Source organism: Dermacentor silvarum, unplaced genomic scaffold (genome assembly GCF_013339745.2).
Source record: "Dermacentor silvarum isolate Dsil-2018 unplaced genomic scaffold, BIME_Dsil_1.4 Seq953, whole genome shotgun sequence".
NCBI lineage: Eukaryota > Metazoa > Arthropoda > Arachnida > Ixodida > Ixodidae > Dermacentor > Dermacentor silvarum.
The window spans coordinates 8,065-30,632 of NW_023607013.1; the positions used below are offsets into that span (position 1 = coordinate 8,065).

The 22,568-nt window shown below is 46.6% G+C and overlaps 1 protein-coding gene across 1 annotated transcript; it reads left to right on the forward strand.

Annotated features, from left to right (window-relative positions):
* Window positions 1–21,644: 21,644 nt before the first annotated feature.
* LOC125942047 (uncharacterized) lies at window positions 21,645–22,244 on the forward strand. The gene has a single exon (XM_049659963.1). It carries the CDS (start codon window positions 21,645–21,647, stop codon window positions 22,242–22,244), a length of 600 nt encoding a protein of 199 aa, XP_049515920.1.
* The last annotated feature ends 324 nt before the right edge of the window (window positions 22,245–22,568 follow it).

A 22,568-nucleotide genomic window follows, 5' to 3' on the forward strand; every position in this document is an offset into this window, starting at 1 on the left:
GGGCTACCAGAGGAGTCATCACAAACGCCTATGACGACGAGACCCCAACGCAACTCTACCAAGACTTGGTCAGAAGAAATACGGAGTACACCATACTAGCAGCCCGACGCATGGGAAAGACGCACTCCATCCTAATCACCTTCGACGCATACGCAGTCCCACGCTCCATCAAGTACATGGGAGCCATCCACCGCTGCACCCTATACCGCGGCAGTCCGGATGCCTGTAACAATTGCAGACAGCCGGGTCATCGTCACGATGTATGCCCAAGCCCCAAGACCAATCTTTGCCCCCGCTATGGAACACAGCATTCGCAACAAGACCCCCCTTGTACGCCCAAGTGCATTCTGTCTGAGGGCCCTCACATTACCGGCACGGGATCGTGCAAGGGACGAAACCTTCACCAGCCACGGAAACAGCCAAGTCACCCAGAAACGCAGCAGCAGGAATCGGTCTCACCCAGGAACAGTTTTCCCCAATTGTCATACGGACCCACCCAGCCCAACCAACACAAGCAAGCCTGGACAGAGCCATTGAAACAAGCCTGGAACACGCCCCTTTCTTCTCAAAAGCACACGACATCCATGACAGTGAATCCCAGTTTACAACACGCCCTGGCGAAATCTTAGGAGGAGGCAGCGGCGGCCAAAACAGAAGCTACAGCAGCCCGAACAGAAGCCGCCGCTCTTCGGCAATGCGTCGCCAAACTGGAAGCCCAGATAAGTGCTCTTGCCACTGGATCTCCCATTTCACCTACCCCCGCTTCAACCGCACCTCAACCTCCTCCCCTTAACCCACCCAACGACCATACCTTGCCCAGCCACTCCAACCCTACTTCCTCTCCTGATTCGCTAGCAATGGAGGCTGACACGGAACCCTCTACAAATTCAACTCCATGCACAACGCCACCTCCCTCCACCCACATCTCACTATAGACGACATTGCAACCCGGCTTGAGTCCTTTGCTGCTCGCTTTGAGGCAAAATTGCAGGACGCTATCACTCACATCAACCAGGAATGTGCAACCCTCAAAGACGCGGTTATTCACATAACACAAAACAAGGCTGCAAAAAACCGATTCGACGTGCTAACCCAAGGGTTTTCTGACCGCTTTTCTGACCCGCCTCACAAAGCAGTGTTGCCAGGTCCGACGAGGTGGCATAGGCCAAAAGCTGGAGAAGTTGTAGCCCAAATGTAGCCAAACAGAAAAAAGTGCAAAATATTACGTAGCCAAATAGAGCCATTTCTATTTGAAATTTTATTTGTGTATACATTTTGACATTCGACTACGGCAGTCCCTTTTTGCACAACCCGTCGTAACAAAATGTCCGTGCCACCGTGACGGTCGGCCGTTTACATCAACAACAGCGACATCATGCTTGCACAGAACACTTTTTGGTTGGCCCCGCAAGGTCTTAAGTTCCAGCGAATCGCTGCAGAGGGCGAATCAGTGCTTTTATTTTATAACAGATACTACTAAGTTAATATTTTTAGCTATTTACAGTAATATTAACTACAAACTCTGCGTTTTAGCTGTCGTGAACATAAAATAATGTTTAGCGTTATCGATCTCTCACGTTATCTCTGCCTACGGCGTAGAAGTTCAGCTGTCGAGCGATCTGCGACGGCGACGTGCTCACGGCTTCTTTTATGATGAGCTAAAACAAGTCTTTCGCGCTGTGATATCTCGCGTTATTTGTCTAATCGTCCAATCTTGTTTTCTCGTTTTTTTTTTCAATTAGCTTGGCGCGGATTAGCTTGGACACATACTACCTATATATAGTGTCAATTTACATCAACCTGGCCGCCATCTTAGGTATCTAGCACGCCAAGAACATGCGTTAAGAAAAGGGACAGACAACAGATATTACTCACTGTGTGAATCGGTGTAAGCGGAGCTTTAAAAGATTACTGCGCAAACCGGCACACTAGTGTAAGAAGCGCGCAGTCGTTTTCGGCGACGAGCAGGTCCCGAACTAACTCGCTCGAAATGGTAAAAGCCGCGACGGCGCACAAAGAGCAATGGTGAACAACAAATTGATAACAGTGGTAATGATGTGAAAACCTGGTTACTGTCAAAAAGCAAACCATGTTGCTGGCTAATAAAGTTTTAGAATAGGGGCCCCTAAAGTTTGGTACCCCGAAGAGCATTGCGGGTGTTAGCATTGGGGCATGCAGGAATGAAGAGTTTTGGAATAGGCGTTTTGCGTTTGCGGATAGCGTGTTGCGTTTGCAGCGTCACTACGGCGTCAAATAAAAACTGTTATAAATAATAAAATAAAATACACCATTTTATGATAAGTAAAGTAATTTAGACTTTCGTGTTTTCGCCTTTAATTACAATTCAGAACTTATTCTATTAGCAGCATGCAGCTTGTTGCGCTTAGTTTTGAGTAACCAACTTTACGCATCTTCACCCAGCCAAGTCAATCCGTGATAGGCCTACAAGCCATGAAATCGACAATTCAATTCGGAATCAGCGGCGTATAATGCATCAGTCTTCATTACACATGTTAGTTGCGAGAAGGCGATAACCGCAATCACTTCTTCTAGCTTACAAACTTCACGCGTTACCACGAATCGAGCCCAGTTTTGTGCTAGGTTAGAGCCGTCGCTTCGATGGGCGCCGCCATGTTTGTTGACGAAAGCTTTTCGGGTAGCTTTAGGGGCTCCCACTAAATCGATGAAATAGCGTGCCCGACGCAAAACCCAAACACAGTTTCCGTCTTGCGCATGCGCAGTGGCTTCGACGCTATTTCTTTGGGGCCCCAATACGTTTGAGGCCCATATTCAAAAACTCCAATAATTGCTGGGGTTTTACGTGCCAAAACCACGATATGATTGGGAGGCATGACGCAGGGGGGGACTCCGGATTATTTTTGGCCCCCTCGGTTTCTTTAACGTACACCTAAGTACACGGGTGTTCCTGCATTTCGCCTTGATCGAAATGCGGCCGCCGTGGCCGGGAATCAAACCCGCGTCATCGAGCCAGCAGCACGACACCTCACAAGCTAAGCTAACACGGTGGGTGAAGTTTATGTGACGTGGTGCACTGATGTCATCGTGGCAAACATGCTTCGATATTGTCAGAATGAGTATCTGCATCCATGACGTTACGGGCAAACCATCTAGAAGTAAAAGCACCTTTGGCTCGGGGTCTTGCTCTCATTCTTTTTTATACGTTCTCGCATACTTGGCCCACTTCCCATTGTTTGGATTCTCCTCCTTGAGGGGGATCCGATCTTACGTCCAACCTATCGAATTGAATCTCGAATCTAAGCACGAAGAAAAATTCATCTAGCAGGAAAAGGAAAATGGCAGTAAAGCATCGCGCCAGAAACGTGGGGTAGGTCGAAAGCTGTGCCCGGCGCGATACTTCATCCGGAAGACATGGTCATGAACACACTGCATGGAGCGTGTCATCCACCCGTGCTTCCCTTCTTTCATGTAGGCGCCACGATCGCCCGACGGCCCCGACCCTATGTTATTGCTCTCCCTTCCTGAGCATAGCAATGTTAGTACAGTGTGCTGTGAAAAACGCACTACTCCCAGGTTCATCCCGATGCCCGGGGATCGGGTGCCTAACGGTCAAGCAGGGTGTAAGTTTAAGTGCATCAAGAACAACGCCACCGGCTCAGACAACAGCGCAGAGAGGGAAGGAAAGGCGGGGGGGGGGGGGGGGGGGGTCATGTCGCGCACGCACATACGCACAGCCACGCGGCCGGCTCAGCCAGCTAAAACACAGCCTTCGAGATTTGCTTCTACCCGATCAGAGCTACCTCTGGAGCGTGGATTAGGGCGCCACTTATAGCCCAAACACAGCCAAGTCGCAAATTTTCAGTAGCCCAAATATAGCCACATAGCCAACACATACAAGTCGATGCCAAAAAAATTTTCCCGTAGCCCAATTTGGCTATATATAGCCAAACCTGGCAACACGGTCACCAAGCTGGACTCCACCCCATGTTGACGTAAGAAGCCTAAAGCAGCTGAAGGACAGGACAACCCTATCCCTACCACAGCTCACGACTCCTACCGCCCCGTTATCACGACTCCCAACCCTCCAATCGACTCTCATGATGGCAGCTCCAAACCGTAACCTTACACTAGGCAGTGGAACTGCCGGGGCTTTGGCCAGAAGCGTCATGTGGTCCACCAACTACTGTCCTGCGCTACGGGACCCGACATCCTTGCCCTGCAGGAGCCCTCCAACCCACTCACCCTCCCCGGCTATACTCCTATTCTGCGCACATCACCCCCCGCCCACTCGGGTATAGCGTTTCTAGTTAGCCGCTCAATCACCACCATCTCCCTATTCCCTAGCGATTCAAGACATTGATCACCTTCTAATTGAGCTTGTGCCACAGCACGCTCGAGCGAATAGTCTCTTCGTCCTAAATGTATATAGCCACCCTAAATGCCTACAAAGCAACTTCGAACGCCTTTTTACTCTTGCGAAGTGCATAGCAAACAAGTGCCCCTTACTCGTCGTAGGGGACTTTAACGCCCCGCATATGGCCTGAGGTTACCAGCACGACACACCGAAAGGACGTCGGGTGCAGGTTAGCAGCGCAACAGACCGGTCTCTCCCTTCTTACCGATCCTACCTCTCCTACACTCACGGGAAACAGTGTCTGTTAAGACACTACACCAGACCTTACATTCGCACATCGCCTCCCTCACGCCACATGGTGCAACACACAAGAGAATCTAGGTAGTGATCATAGCATCATCGAAATTCTTTTAAATGCTCAACTGCCCCGCAGACCTCCCAGAGGCTCCACTTTCACGAAGTGGGACTCTTTCCGATTATGTAGAGCAGCCCGCACCGTCATCCCCGCCCCATCACGGACCCCGCCCCATCACGCACATCACCGACTGGTCCAAACAATTAGAAAGCGATGTCCGATCCGTAACTCGTCCCCTACGAGAGGACTGCCCAAGCGACACAGTTGACTCCCGCCTCCTGCTTTTATGGGAAGCTAAAGCAGGCCTTGAACGACGCTGGCAAAGGCAGCGCTGGAACTGAACACTTAGACCCCGCCTCGCCCGTCTCAACAAAGAGATAGAGACGCACGCGGCGACTCTTTCACGACAAAACTGGGAATCACTATGCAACAATGTAGATGGCAATATGAGTCTACCTCAGACCTGGAACCTCTTTAGGCACTTGATAGACTCCACTCAATCTAAGACCACATAAAGACACAACCTCACCAACCTCATACATACTTTCAATACACCTCCACTGGAATTCCTCCAAGAACTTTGAAATCAGTACTTCCCCACATACCCTCCTGTAACACACCCTGACCATGCAGGCCCCGCTAACGACCTCCTTGACCAACCCATTACAGAAGCAGAAGTTCAGGCTGAACTCCAGAGACTTAACGCGTCCTCAGCCCCCGGCCCAGACGGGGTACATAACAAGGCACTCCGGAATCTCGACTCCCAATCCATTGCCGCCCTTACCGAATACTTTAACGGGTGCTGGCAAAAGGGCACCCTCCCACCGCAATGGAAAGAGGCCGAAGTCGTGTTCTTACCCAAACCTGGGAAACCTCTGCTCACCTCTAATCTTAGACCGATCTCCCTCACTTCTTCTGTCGGCAAACTCATGGAGCATGTACTCCAGACCAGGCTCTGCAAGTACCTAGAAGGCAACAATCTCATGCCCACCTGTATGTTTGGATTTCGTCCTGGGCTTTCCACACAGGACGTCTTCCTACAGCTAAAACAACACATTCTAGATTCCCAAACCTACGACACCAAAGCTATCCTAGGTGTGGATCTCACGAAGGCATTCTATAACGTTACGCACTCAGCTATCCTACAGAACCTTACAACCCTGGCAGTGGGCGCCAGGATGTACAACTACATCCGAGACTTCCTCAGCCACCGCACAGCTACACTTACCTTCGGCGACCACCGCCTCCCAGGCAAAATACTGGAAGCACGAGGTACGCCCCAGGGAGCCGTCCTCTCCCCTATTCTATTCAACATAGCACTTCTTCACTTACCCCAACTACTAGCTCAAATCCCCGACATCCATTTCAGCCTTTACGCCGACGACATCACTGTCTGGGCAAACCGCGGCAGTGACGCCGAAATAGAACAACATCTACAATTGGCACTAAACACCATCGACACATATGTACAGGAGCGCGGCCTGACCTGCTCCCCTTCCAAATCAGAGCTCTTTCTCTACCGCCCCAAGCAACACCGATCAGTCATTCCTTCCATCTCCCTTCGGCTAGGTACCCATCCTATCCCACTAGTATCCAAAATCCGCGTGCTAGAACTAGTTCTACACTCCCACGGCGCGCACGGAGAAGTCATAAACACTCTGCAAACACACGCTCAACAGACCACCCGACTTATTCGCCGCATAGCGAACCACCGGGCTGGCCTACGTGAGCGAAACGCACTTCGCCTTACCCAGGCTTACATCATAAGCCACACCACATATGCCCTTCCATACCTACCCCTCCGACAGAAGTAGAGAGACCGTGTAAACGCGCTCCTATGGTGTTGCACGAAAATGGCTCTACGCCTTCCCCCCAGCACATCCAACGACTGACTTCTCAAACTCGGTGTCCACAACACCTTTGAGGAACTCACAGAAGTCACCTTTACGGCACAAATATCCCGTCTATCTAACTCAGCCGCTGGCCGCGCTCTATTATCCCAATTAGGCCTAACCGCAATTACACACCCTACCGAGGGGGTCCCCCTTTCTTCTATCCTACGCTCTAACCTGAACATACCTCCCATCCCCAAGAACATGCACCCGGAGCGAGATGGGAACCGCAGAATAGCAAGGGCTCGGGCCCTCCACAAACAGTACAGCGAGGACCATGATGTGGTCTACGTGGACGCAGCAGAATATACGTATGGCCCTGGCGGTAGCCGACAATCAGGCAAAGCTTCTAACCTCCAGCTCAATCATCACCAATTCCACCACAGAGGCAGAAGAGGCAGCCATCGCGCTTGCTCTCATCTCGACATCTGCCACCAAAATTATCACTGACTCCAACTCTGCCATTGTCAACTATGACAACGGCTACATATCCCGCACCGCTGCTCGCTTACTACGCTTCTGGCAGCCCCGGCACCCCATAACCCTCATTTGGACGCCAGCACATGCCGGGCTCCCTGGCAATGAGGAGGCTCATTTCCTATAGCCCGAGGTCTCACATTCCGGGCAGGAGGAGTCGAGCCCCCTCTACGGGCCAGGGAGCGCCTGCTTTCTTTCAGTGATATCCTTTCGTACTACCGGGACGAACGAAGGGAATACACACCCCCAGTCCCATCCCTCACCATAGCGCAGGCCGCACACTGGCGACGACTACAAACTTGGACTGCCCCATACCCCTTACTGCTACATGCACGATACCCAGACCAATTGCGGACCAATACATGCAAACTTTGCGGTAAACCAGAAGACTTCCTACACACCCTCCTCACATGTCCCACCTTCCCTCATCCCCCATCACAGACCGTGGCGGAGCCTTACTGGGAGACTCTTTTGACCTGCACTTCCCCTCAAGACCAGTGCTGGATCATCTCCAGTGCTATGAGAAGGATTGCGCTCCAAGGCTCTCCTTCGCTTTGTAAGGGTGCGTCTTCACAGTAAGGCACCCAAGCATCCAAGTGCCATGTAGGCGTCCTCGCCCCCACCCTCAATTGCAATAAAAGTTTCTACCACCACCGAGCGTTGGGAGCCATTTTGTGTAGTTTATTGTGAATGACACATTTATAGCCCGCAATAAACTAATGTGCACAAGGCAAAATAGAAAAAAATAGTAAAACCTTTTCTTGGCCTTTTCTTTCACCTGACTTCTACATTTTATTGTTTCGTTTATTGCAGGTTATAAACGCACAGCTGCAACGGAAAAAAGATTAGCACCAGTATCACCGGAGCAGGGAAATTGCGGTACGCGGCGCTATTGTTTCCCGTGCACACTGATATTTATAGTGGCACATGATTCATGTTTCAAAGAGGGGTTTCCTGGCACTCTCGTTTTTGGTGTGCTTGTGAACAACAGCGTCGCGTGCGCCAATTGATCTGATCGGGTGATCGGTCATTTGTGCTAATCTTTTTCCGCTGCAGCTGTGATGTGCACAGTTCATTACACGATGTGGTAGTCAGCGTTTGTCCTTGCCGCGTCTGTGCACGGCGCCTTTAATGTGCAGCGTGCACAAGCACCATAAAAAGTCCCCAACAAGCCCAATTGGTCATGCAAACCAAAGAGAACGGTGTCTTACCGTTGAGAACTGGCCACCGAAAGAAGACCTCCAAGTGACCTACGAAAGAATGAAACATAAAACGCGTATCTCGTAAGTTTTTCGTCGGCGGCCTAGGCCTCAAAAATCCCAAATAAAATTGTAAGGGTTTCACGAGGCCAAAACCCCAATTTCATTATGTGACACACCATAGTGGGGACTCCGGAATAATTTTTACCACCTGGGGTTCTTGAACGTGCACGTAAATCTATGTACACGAGCGTTTTTGCATTTCGCCCGCATAGAAATGCGGCCGTCATAACCGGGTACGAATCTGGGCCCTCGAGCTCAGCAGCGAAACGCCACAGCCACTAAGCTAACGCGGCGGGTGGGCATGGACCTCGGTGCTTAAATCAGTGTAATGTGCAACACTTGGTTGCATGTGTGTTGGGAAAAAAATTGTAATAGTCGTGAAAGTTCTTGCATGTTTGTTTTTACACCCCACGTATCTTTTCAGATATGTCCGATGACTAGATGTATTACGCGCTTAATCGCTCCAAAATGTAACCTTACGGCTGTTTATTTCGCGAATTTGGGTTTCCTATGGCTCCATACAGAGGAACACTAGCTTCGGTACATGTGTATTTTCGCCTGACGGCGGCTGCTGAGTTCTAGATAGTGCACCTACGATCATTCCCCTAAAAGACCGGAATATCTCCGCGCAAGTCTTCTAATCACCGGTGATCTTTGTAAACGCATGCATGGCTGGGTTGGCGCATGAGCGAAGGCGATGTCTATCTGCGCCGTGTGACAAAGGAATCACGCGCGTGTGCTGATAATTTGCGCAAATCGTAGTGCCAATTGATTCGCCACCGGCGGAGTGTATATCCGGTAAAACGAAGGGGTCGCAGCGCCTTGACGTAGCCGCGTGTGAAAAGCTATCCGCGCTATTTTGCAGGTCTACTAGGCTGCGCATGCTTCTGCGCGCACCATCTCGAACCCATATTAGACGTCGCCAGGTGTCCCTTGCGTTCCCTATATATATATACATATATATATACGCCAGGCATTGCCAAATCCTGACTGGGAGCTTCCCACAGTCGTTGAAAAGCAAAGTGTACAAGTATTGTATTCTACCGGTGCTAACATGTGGGGCAGAAACTTGGAGGATAACAAAGAAGCTCGAGAACAAGTTAAGGACCGCACAATGAGCGATGGAACGAAAAATCTTAGGACTAACGTGAAGAGACAGGAAGAGAGCGTTGTGGATCAGAGAACAAATGGAGATATCCGATATTCTAGTTGACATTAAGCGGAAGAAATGCAGCTGGGCAGGCCATCTAGTGCGCAGGATGGATAACCGGTGGACCATTAGGGTTACAGAATGCATACCAAGAGAAGTGAAGCGCAGTCGAGGTCGGCAGAAAACGAGATGGGATGATGAAGTTAGGAAATTTGCATTCTCAAGTTGGAATAAGCTAGCGCAAGACAGGGGTAATTGGAGATCGCAGGGAGAGGCCTTCGTCCTGCAGTGGACATAAAATATAGGCTGCTGATGGTATATATAAAAATGCTACAATGAAAAGCACTTGTGGCATACCTTTCTCAAATAGGCTAGGTGACTATTTGCCACCCCTCGGTGGCAAATAGTCACCTAGCCACGCGCAACCTCCTGCGCACTGTAAGGCCTGTCTTTGTGAGCCACGCTCAAGTATCGATTCTGGGAAAAGTGGGGACAAAATTTGCAGGGAGTTGTTGGAAGCTTTCTTTATTAAAAAGAAAGAGTCTGATTGTGTTAGCGATACATCCATCACATTGTATTTTGCAGAAATGCGCTTTCTAGAAAATATGTTATCATGACCACGTAGCTCTATGTTATTCCTTGGCTCTCTGCGCACGCGCGGAAGTTGACCTTTTCTTCGGTATCTCCTGAGGCTGTCATTAAACAGTTGGTAGTTTGGCGCTTCACTGTCTCCTTTCTTCTGTCCCTTTTTCACGAAATTTATTTCACGCCACAGTCAAGTATGCTTAGGAAATCTCAGCACCAACTTGCCCAAGAAGAGGAAGTTTTTTTGGACGTGTATCGCCACTTTACTTGAGTGCTAATCACCTTAACGTTGACAGTCCTCGTGATATGGGTCATACCGGACTTTTTTTCTACGTTTATGTGTGCAGCAAGGTATGCGTCATTGCATGAATCTATTTTGAACCTGTCACCTCTTTCGCGCCGCAAGGTGGAAATCACATGAGAAAAACCACATCTCCCAAATTGCTGGGCTTGAAGGTGAAAACAAGCTCCAATGATCCCGCCATGCAAGAAGAGAGGAGCATGCGTCCGATCCGGAACTGTGCAATGTCGAAAACCAAGTTGGAACGAAGGGCGCTGGGCAACACAATTAGCATAGTTGGCCACCTGCGTGATGATCAGGATTCACAGTCAGGTGAAGCCCAGTTTGCACCGCTTGTTGTCTGTAGTTTGGGAGCGAAAAGCCTGTGATGGTACGCTGCGTGTGTGGTATACTGCGTGAGTGCATTGAAACGAAGTGCTATTGAGCTGTTTTGGAGGTGTCACAGCGCTCTTGAAGATTACTCACATGCTCATACTGCCCTCATAAAATGTTCAGTAAAAATGCATAAAGTGTATACGTCTCCAATTTTATGCAGTAGGTATCCATGTGTCTGTCATGTTCACACAGCTATTCGCAAACGTTACACACCGGATTCCTGTTACCATAGTTGCGGATTCTGCAACAAAGGTCGCAGCGGTTGCTCACAGAGGGAATTTAATTTGCCGGGGTAGCTAACCAGCAAATCTTTCGCTCCTTCCAGCTGTGTGCAGCAAGGTATGCAATTTCCTAACCGGTGTGCATTTATTTGACAGCTACGACTTATGAGAAGTCTACTTGCGGATAAATTTATTTGTTACATTTCCGCTACTTATCCATTCATTGCACAGCGACTCTAATATGCAAGGTGTTTCAAAAACTTTGAATTATTCTTCACGCCACGATTGTATACTACAGGGACGAGAGTGGCACCGTCATGTTGGAAATGATCGCGAGTTAATCTGCATATTTAGTAAGTGCACTTAGCTACTTTCCTAGAATACATTATGCATTTTCCTCCGTTGGGGCAGCATTCTGATTTGCAGATAGTGTCTTCAGGAACCACGGACGTAATTGCTTTCGTACAATAACTGTTTATGTGTATTTTTTTTTCTTTTTCGGAGAAGGGCTGCAAATCACGAATGACCATTTCAGCCACTCTATGTGTAGGCTTATATCAACAATAGAGAAGTTCTGTCTTGGTATTACTGCTTCCGGGCGAATGTTAAATTTAATAGAATTCCTAGTTGATTGACTAAACAACATTTGCGAAAATTATTTGACACGTTATAGAGTTTTCTACAGCGTACCGCTGGACATGCTAATCTGTGTTTGAATGCCTTTGTTGTTGGACTCGCAACTTGGTGCTTTTGCTTTTCTTTGCCATCATTGCTTCGGCCTTCGGGGCACTTGTATCTGTCCTTGGGCATTGCAAATCTTTCTTCTTCTACGACTGTACTCGGTCAACTGCTAAGCTGGTTTCGCTAGTTAATTAGTGGTCCACGTCAGTAAAGTTAACGCTCAATAAAAAATTGTAATGTTTTACTTCATTGTGGGAAATACCTCTAAAATACTGTCTTCCTTTACGTGAAATGTACTTCAGCTCGAAGGGCCCGCGGCGCTAGCTCATTGTGGGGCGGAATTCAAAAGCGCTCGTGTAGCTTCCTATGAGTGCCAAGTGCATGGAATGCTAGGGGGTCAAAATTATCCGGAGCCATCCACTACAGCGTCCCCCAAAAGCGACTGTGTGGTTTCAGGACGTTACAAAACCCAATCTAATTTTCATTGACACTAAAAAAACAATAAGTTGAGATATATCTATAAAACATTCACCTAGAAGTCTATCATATTTCTGTGTACCGATGTGTGACTTTGTTGCGTAGAAAATTGACGCCAATGGTGCCGCTGTAGCTCCTCGATTTGAATCCACCGCCCCAGAACGGACGAGTCGACGTAATCCCCACGTGACCTCCCTCTCTGCTGCTACCACCGCTCTCTGGGAATCAGCCAGTGTTGACGTCACTTGAGATGTACCTTACGTCAAAGTAGGTGGCATCACTCTGATTTTCCTTTGTCGACACGTTGTCGCTTACAAAAGCTCTCTTTTGGCAAAAAATGATGAACTCATTTTAACAGAAGCCCAATTTTTCAACCTAGTTCGACTTAGTATTTTCCTTTAGCGTCTCTTGAACTCGGCATGACAAGCTCCATTCAGTACTTGGGTGCCACATTAGACAGATAATTTCACTGTAAGCCCAAATTTGCATCTTTTTTTTAAAATATGCAACACATGTGTTCTGCTTTGTAAATGTTGCTATTACTTTGAAACTGCCACTCTGGTGACGAATTATCTTGGTGTATTCCATAGCGAATACACCGAGATAATTCTTGCATTATCTTGCATTCCATCCGCAGAAACGTTTCATATGCAGAAGCAGTGGTATACTTCGAAGACAACGCTGCGATTTATGACACTCTGTCATTAAAATATAAATGAATGCTATTGTTTCTAAATTTAGATAAAGTGTTTTTGACTTGCTTAATGAACATTAGGACAGTGCGCCCTAGCCGTCTAATACAATAAACTCCGTTGAAGGCGGGAAGGTTTTTACACTCCGGGCACAATATACACCTAGTGATGTGAAGAGAAATGCTCTCTTTCCGAATTTTCACAACGTGTATCGAAAGAGAAGCTGAACTACTTCTGTGGAACAACTTACCAAGATATCCGCCGGGTTGGCTTAGCGGCTATGCTGTTGTACCGCTAAGCACGAGATCGCGCAACGAACCCCGGCCGCGGCGGCCGCATTTCGACGGGGGCGAAATGCAAAAACGCCCGCGTCCTGTGCATTGTGGGCACATTAAAGAGCCACTGGTGGTCAAAATTAATCCCGAGTCTTCCACTACGGCATGCCTTATATTCAACAAACGTTTTGACGCGTAAAACCCCTGAATTCAACATAACAACACAAATGAAAGATGCCCAAAATGATTCATCATTATACATTATCATCATTTAGAAGTATTTTCAGTTTAGAGTGTTTTGTGCTGTTTGACATTTGTCTGCTTTTGTTACTCTCTTAATCTTGCTCTATAGGTTCCAGATTAAACAGCGTTCTTTATGAAATATGTACACGAAACGAAGAATAATATTTATGTGCGTTTGTCTGCTTTGGAGAATTCTACTATAAAGAGCTGTTTTCATTCATTTGTATTATTATTGGTTGATGTGGAACGGCTCAGCATCAGGCTGATTACGCGCTTCCTTATACCATATCTCGAACACTCGCTTCAGATATCGGCTTCCTGTTACAGTTGAACCTTCAGTGCGAGGCCGCTTTCTTTGTCGCTTTCTGCGGCATTTGAGTTTATCTTTGCCCTAACGTCTATCGACTGCGCAGGTGCACACTGACATCAAAACGCCGCGCTCACAAAACTAATCGAAATCATGACTCAACAGAGTGCTTATTTTTTTACATATAACACATTTATTAAAAGCCTACAAATTGTGCTCGAATTATATCACCTCAGATGAATTATCTGGAGAGGTGGACAACATTTCTAATAGTGGTTATTGCAATCTATTGACTAATTTAACTGAATATATCAATTATCTTCTCAATTACAACTTTAATGGCAGAAGTTAGTTTTTTTTAAGTTGAAGAGAATCGTCATAAAAGTCTAGTTACGTGGTTCTACATTTTAATATTTCCATTTAGAACGGAATAAATGGCGTCAAATTATTCGTTCAATTTACCTGATTACGCATGCAGCAACGCCAACAGCGATTGTCCGCCCAACCCTGAGTAGCCATAGCCTGAACAATGACGAGGGCAAAATAGAGTGTAAAACGGAAAGGAGAGCCATATAAACAAACCAAGACCAGTGCGTTTGCATACCTCTCCCTAAGTTTGGGAAGAGAGAGAGAGAGGGGGGTGATAAAAAGAAGGCAGCGAAATTAACCAGTAAATAGTCTGGTTGGCTATTCTGCGCTGGGGAAGGCACAGCGAGCCCCTAGGGAAGGCAAAGCAATCCTCAGTAAAATAAAAGTGTGGTGTAAAATGAAGTCGCCGTCTCTTGACTTTTCCTATGATTCCATTCCGATTGAGTTTTGCAGAACTACCGATTCTTCAGCTGAAGGAACGAGACCAAGGAGGTTTCAAAAAAAATTTTAACCTCCTTGGGCGTGACAGGACACTTTATCGCGTGGTATGGCGATGCTTCATTTTAAGCTGCATTATAACGTCAAAGCATTTGATTCCGTAGAGATATCAACAGTCATAAAGGTATTGAGTAATCAAGAATTACAGGAGGCATACGTGAATATCTTGGCAAATATCTGCGAGGATTGCACAGCAACCTTGGTCCTCCACAAGAAAAGTAGAAAGTTACCTATCAAGAAAGGGGTCAGGCAAGGAGACACAATCTCTCCAATGCTATTCACTGCATGCTTAGAAGAAGTATTCAGGCTCTTAGACTGGGAAGGCTGAGGAGTGAGGATCAACGGCGAATATCTCAGCAACCTTCGGTTTGCTGATGGCATTGTCCTATTCAGCACCAATGGGGACGAATTACAAGAAATGATTGAGGACCTTATCCGAGAAAGTGTAACAGTGGGGATGAAGATTACTATGCAGATCACAAAGGAAATGTTCAATAGCCTGGCAAGGAAACAAGAATTCAGGATCGCCAGTCAGTCTCTAGAGTCTGTAAAGGAGTACGTTTATCTAGGTCAATTACTCACACGGAACCTTGATCATGAGAAGCAAATTTACAGAAGGATAAAATTGCGTTGGAGTGCATGTGACAGGAATTGCCAAATCCTGACTGGGAGCTTACCACTGTCGTTCAAAAGAAAAGTGTACAATCATTGCATTCTACCGGTGCTAACATATGGGGCAGAAACTTGGAGGTTAACAAAGAATCTCGAGAACAAGTTAAGGACCACACAAAGAGCGATGGAACGAAAAATATTAAGCCTAATGTTAAAAGGCGGGAAGAGAGGGGTGTGGATCAGAGAGCAAACGGGGTTAGCCGATTTTCTAGTTGACATTAAACGGAAAACATGGAGCTGGGCAGGCCATTTAATGCGTAGGTGGATAACCAGTGTACCATTAGAGTTACAGAATGGATACCAAGAGAAGGGAAGCGCAGTCGAGGACGGGAGAAAACTACGTGGGGTGATGAATTTTGGAAATTTGCAGGGACAAGTTGGAGTCTGCTAGCGCAAGACAGGGGTAATTGGAGGTCACAGGGAGAGGCCTTCCTCTTGCAGCGGACATAAATAGGGGCTGATGATGATGATGTCACAGGGAGGTTGCTTCGCGAGCTGCACTTCGCGGTGCTGCGTGCATATTCAGGTAAACTAAACACATAATTTGACGCCAGTTCATTGGGCGTACTATGTCATTTTGAAATATTTAAAAATAAAATTAGACTTCCATGAGGATTCCTTTTATCTTTTCAAAATAAACATATGCCCTAAAGTCTGCACCTAACTTATTTGATGCAAATATCTTATATTCTTAATAAGTTGTTACAGCTTTTATTTTTTTTATTTTCTTTCCAAATGACATCCGCCTTGGCAGATGATTCATTTGTAGTTACTTGATTGGAGTAAATTTGGAAGTCTTCTTTTTTATTTCAAAAGCGGCGCCGTCGGGTGAGCATCATGCATCACACGGTCAAACTGGGGCGTTTGACCGGAGGTAATGAGCCCTACGTCGTCTTATTGAGTCAGTCATGTGATTCATTACGCCTATGTCTATTACTATTATTATTATTATTATTATTATTATTATTATTATTATTATTATTATTATTATTATTATTATTATTATATTAGTCTTAGATCTTTGCATCTCGAATGCTCAAGTCTTAGATGTATCTCGTTCCAAAATTTTCCTTGTGCGTACCGATAAGTTTCATCCGCCACTAAAGATAACTGCCTCTGTGTCAGCACTGAGACAGAGCTCCTCCAGTGGCATAAATGAATCCCCACGCTTTGATTTCAAGCGTGGTGATTATCTTGGTTTATATAATTTTTTGTCCACCACCGACTGGTCACTGGTTACAGACAAAAGCAACGTTGATGAACAAGTAGATCAATTTACGGAGCTTGTTTTGAGCAGTATGCGCAAATACATTCCCCAGTACAGGCCCAAACGCTCTAGATATCCCCACTCGTTTTCATCTGAACTCATAATTTCCCTAAAGCAGAAAGATCGCGCACACCGAAAATCTAGATTTCCGTTGCCTAATGAGTGCAGAGATGAATTCCGCTTTTTTCGGGCTCTCTGTAAACGTCTCTATAAGCGGGATCTAGACTCATATATGGCATTCTTGGAAAAAAGCGCCTCCGACCGGCCGGCAGAATTTTGGAAGTATATCCGTAAGCGCTCCAATAAACATGGAGAGGGTTTTCGCTTACTTGACTCTAGAGGGGCAGAAGTCCAAGCAGTCGCGGATTGTTTTGCAGCCCATTTCTCTTCCTTATATAAAGATGCAGGTTTCAACGCTGGTGTCAGTCAGCAGCACACGACGGTTCCTACATCTAGTGCGGTGTTGTTTGATGAAGAGCTTGTCCACGAATGCCTTAGGCGCTTGAAGCCTTCCCTATCCTGCGGCCCTGACGGCATCCCCTCCGCAATTCTAAAAGCTTACGGCAGTATATTTGCTCCAGTATAGACATCTATATTTAATAACTCTGACTACTTCCACTTTTCCTCACATGTGGAAAACTGCTCGTGTTTTTCCTGTATTTAAGTCTGGATGTAAATCAGATGTGTCGAATTATCGCCCAATTTCTCTTCTCTGTGCTACATCCAAGATTTTTGAGCTTGCTCTTCACAACATATTGTCTTTTACTGTGAAGAACTCGCTCATTCCGAATCAGCATGGATTTCTGACCGGCCGCTCCACTATCACAAATCTCGCAAGTTTCATGACACAGATCTCCACGCCGGTACTTCAAAGGGGGCAAGTTGACACCATTTACTGTGATCTCAGCAAGGCTTTTGATGTAGTCAGCCACTCGCTGCTTCTGATCAAGCTTACGAACCGTGATGTTGACTCGTCAGTTGTGAATCTCTTGCGCAGTTATCTTCTTGATAGATCGTGTTATATTAACGTCAATGGTAAAACGTCTTCTTCTTACTTGGTAACTAGCGGCGTCCCTCAAGGGTCAGTATTAGGACCACTCCTTTTTTTAATTTTTATTAATGACGTTCTTTCTGTTATTCGGAACTCTTCTTTCCTTCTATATGCCGATGACATCAAGATTTTTAAGAAAATTCACACTGTTGATGACTGTCGCGCCCTGCAGTCTGACCTGTTTTCCTTTTCTAAATGGTGCAAGGATAATAACCTTACCTTGAATGCTGCTAAGACCAAAGTCATGACTTTCACACGCAAAACAGCAAGTATTTCTTTTTCTTATTCGATAGATTCTGTGCCGTTGTGTAAGGTCTGCGAGATCAATGATCTTGGTGTACTTTTTGATGCAACCTTACACTTTTCGGCTCACACTAAACGTGTTGCAATGCGGGGTATGCGCTCTCTTGGTTCTGTATGCAGACTATCGCGGGAATTCAAGTCTCCTACACCGTTCCGCAAATTATACACAACCATCTGTCTTCCTCAACTCGAATATGCGTCGGTCGTCTGGAACGGCTCTTCTAGATCCAACAGTGACATTATAGATCGTGTCCAGAAAAAGTTTCTAAGCATATATAATCACCGCTTTGCAAACCTGGACATTGCACCCTGTACTAGCACTGTTGGATTGTCATTGCCTTCACTTCGCGACCGACGTAATCGCGCTGACCTTCTGTTTCTCTTTAAACTCCTTCACGGTAACCTCACGTGTCCCGAACTTCTCAGCTGTGTCATGTTCCGCATCCCACGCAAGATCACCAGAGAACATAGACCTTTCCATGTTCGTGCCTGTCATCACGAACACTCAACAGTCCACAGAATACAGAATCTTTATAACGCTTACTTTCGTGAACTTCATATCTTTCATAACTCCTTGTCATCGTTCTTTTCCGAGCTTTGCCTGGTATTTTAATATCATGTATTGTTCAAGTGCCCTTCTCCTCCTTTTTCTTTTGTATTTACTTTGCGCTTTGTTGTCAGTACTCTCTTCTTTTCACAATTTTTATTTTTATTCATTTATTGTTTAATGATTTTTCCCTGAGTGTCTTTTTTTTTGTTTGTAATGTACGCGTGCGCCAGCACTCAGACCTTAGGGTTGTTCCTGGGCACGTTAAATAAACATGATTGATTGATTGATTGATTATTATTAGTATTATTATTATTATTATATTATTATTATTATTATTTGTTTGGATAAGAAATCTACGCTAGACAGGAAAGGGAAAGCGAAGAGCAGGCTGGCGCCTGCCACCGGAAGGGCCACAACGCCTGCATACTCTTCAGAAAGGAGGAGACAGAAACATAGAAATGGAAGATACGAAGAAGAGGAGGGACAGGAAAGAAACAGCGAGTTGACAAATCTGAAAGAATGAAGTAGAACACACAGTACAGGTCACACACAGTAGGGCTGGTCCCTGCAGGTCACCCAAGTTAAAATGTTACATAGATGAAATAGTCTGTTTAGTTACAAATTTGAACCTAAGTTGGTTAATTCCAGAAACGTAAGGAGAGTGCGATGCGCTTTATCGCGTCGCGGCGCACAACCAATGAGGCACAAACATTGGTCGATTGTCGCCAACCACAGGCCAAGCAGGTGATAGTCCCTCACTAGTGGCGTGCGCTGCTCAATCAAAGCGGGACACTCCACTATCAGGGGCTGAGGTTTCTCGCAGTAACCGCAGGACGTACACGATGGACTGGCCACACGTCCTTATTGGTATAAACGTTCGCACACATTCACACAGCCAACCCTTCGCTTGATTAGTTGTGCTCTAAAGCGACGAGACAAGCCTCGACCTTGAACACGGGGCGGGAACGTTCTATTTGCGACACGTTGGTCTGGATGCTGCTTGAGTAGGTGTCGATGAATCAGCAGACGAGCGTCATCAAGCTTGCACAAGATTTTAGAGCAGACACAGTCGTTATGGGCGCAAGTTGAAGCCCGCCGATAAGCGTCTTCATTTCCGGCGATCCCTACGTGTGGAGATATCTATTGGGCAACGAGAGGTACCACACGTGATACAATTTTGTAGGCACAGTCAGTAATGCTGCGCACAACTGGACAATCAACCTGACTGCGTTGTTATCTGCTAAGGGCAGCGCGGGAGTCCGTAAGGATGGCAATCGTTTATATGGTTAACTCCTCTTGCGCCTATTATAGTGCAATATTAATCGCTGCTAGCTCCACATTTGTTGATGAAGTTGGATGTGGTATATAAAGTATACGTCGTACTTGCGTCGAAGGGCATGAAAAGCTGAAGCGCCTTGACCATCGCTGTGTACAGATGCGTCTGTGAAAACTTGGAGATAATCTGGAAATATTTCGAACATGTGCGACTGAGCCAATCGGAATATGGCTGAAACAAGCATATCAGACTTTTTGTGTATGTCAGGGATCGTGAGATAAATGGGGAATACGTGTTTGGGAATTTGTTTCGAAGGCGGAGGTGTAACTAAAAAAAATTAAATTATGGCGTTTTACGTGCCAAAACCAGTTCTGATTATGAGGCACGCCGTAGTGAGGGACTCCGGAAATTTGGACCACCTGGGGTTCTTTAACGTGCACCTAAATCTAAGTACACGGGTGTTTTCGCATTTCGCCCCCATCGAAATGCGGCCGCCGTGGCCGGGATTCGATCCCGCGACCTCGTGCTCAGCAGCCCAACACCATAGCCACTGAGGCGGAGGTGTAACTGAAGCAGCATGCTCAGAAATGCCAGTAATGTTCCTAAAAATTGCCGCCATTTTCCTTATAGTAGCCAATAATATAAACACGCGAAAATCATCCGCGCGGGGTCTTTTGGTAGTATAAAAAAGCAGTTGCATTTCGCAAATAACTAGAAAAGGTTATTCTGCACTATACTAACGAGTCAGAAAGTAGTAAGTGACGTCATCAGATGAATATAAGCAAGACTACAGCAGACACTTTCTTTCAGTTGCGAATGGTGCCCCCTAAGATGGTGCAGAAAGTTGCGGAGAAAGAAGAAATAAACAACCCAAAACTATGGACAGGTAGGAATCTGTGCATAAGGAGACCTACACATTGTACATACCATGTCTAGTATTTCGATTCACTGTTCTCAAAAACTAAGAAAGCTCCGCTTACATCGACAGACATCACTAATGTGTTCTGTCTAATTTGATCTGCAACCTGGGGTGCTATGCAAGATGCGCCGAGTTTGGCGGAAACCGGGATCTTCACGAGCTCTGGCGACGCCCCAAGATGGAAGAAGTAATGATACCAAGACAAAGACGCCTCCAGTTTCATTGGTTTATCTAGATTGACTATGGGCGGCTGTCATCCCTTTAGCGTTGCCATATGGGAGGTCGACCAACTGGGCTCACATGATCATACCGTCAGTGCATGGTCGTGCTTTCTTTCACTTGTTTGTGGTTCAACTGAGCGCACAACAGGCACAGCAAGTTATGAAATAAATGCATTTAGTACAATATTATTAGTCAATTTAACGTAGTTCACAAGCATTTCAAAGTTTACAAGATGTACATGGAATTTGTATTAGACTAATTTGCTGAGTGCTTTGTTTTCTTTACCCGCCGGGGTGGCTTAGTAAGCGCAAGGCGTTGCGCTGCTGAGCACGAGGTCGCGGGATCGAACCCGGCCGCGGCGGCCGCATTTCGATGGAGGCGAAATGCAAAAACGCCCGTGTGCTTGCGTTGTAGTGCACGTTAAAGAACGCCAGGTGGTCAAAATTAATCCGGAGCCCTCCACTACGGCGTGCCTCTTAATCAGTACAGGTTTTGGCATGTAAAACACCAGAAAAAAGATTTGTTTTACTTTCCCGTCAACTAAAGACCGAGAGCGTTGCCGGCACATGTTGGTGTCTCTTTCTTGTCGCTGCGTATTACGTAGCACACACAGTGAATAAATATACGTGCATGCTGTTTGCACAAGAGCGACACAGAAGAGGACGAATCGCTCGTGCTTCTGACCACGGGCAACAGCAGCCATACCCACGGAGTCGTTTCTCGGTTTATTCTTAATAAATCCCTTTTTCTATGCAATGGGAGGCTTGATTTCCGTCAAGTGGTGCCGAAACTCATCGGAACATTGAACCACATCGATGGTACCAAGATAATCGCCTTCCGGCCTACCGATTCATCGTACCGACCTTTGGCTGCTCATCGTGAAGTCAAATCATGGAAGCGCTCAAGGTCAAGCGCAAAGCCGAGAGATCGCAGCTAACGCAGCTTATTGACGACATCGAGTCAACGCTTAGCCAAGACTGTGTTACGGAAGAGCAGCTTTGCATCATTAGCGAACGCCTCAATCACCTTCACACCAACTTGAGGGCAACTGACTCCGACATCGTACCTCTGCTGTCTACCACGCACGCTGAAGCAGAATTTGACCGGGTTGTTGACTACAATGATCGAGCCACAGCAACGTCCGCGAAGCTCAAATACCGTATACGTCACATTCATGAATCACTCAACCGTACGTCACCGTCGACGTCAAACGAACTCGTTCAACGCAGGCAGCAACCCGGTGTTCATCTTCCGAAGATCGAACTTATAAGGTTCGATGGTCGACCATCAATGTGGCCGCCTTTTTGGGAACAGTTCAACCAAGTGATCCACAACAACGGTGGCCTCACCAACGTCGACAAGTTCACCTATCTACGCTCAGTCTTGACCGGCGATGCGGCATTGGCAATCGCAGGATTTCCAGCAAATGCAAGCTGCTACAGTGATGCCCTGGACATTCTAATCTTGATCTACAGGGATGCCCTGGACTAGATCATTCAGGATCACATGCAGCGACTCATCGACTTGCAACCCATTCGATCGCCCAATGACCTATCTGGACTTCGAAGCCTCTACGACACTGTGCAGTCCCATACACGTGCCCTCAAGACTCTCGGGGTATGGGAATGTAATAATTATTCTTCAATGCTTTACCGTATTCCAATGAAATCGCTTCCTCACGATATTGTCCTCGATTTCAAAAAGACCATCGCACACCAGAGTTCTGAGGAAAGGGGAGGAGTTGAAAGCACTGGCTTGTTTAACAAGCACAGTGCACCCAGCAACAGAAGGCGAGCATTAAGTATTTGCTGCTTT

Bases quoted from the DNA above. Each gene is read 5' to 3' on its own strand.
- LOC125942047 (XM_049659963.1), top strand. From the start codon at position 21,645: ATGGAAGCGCTCAAGGTCAAGCGCAAAGCCGAGAGATCGCAGCTAACG.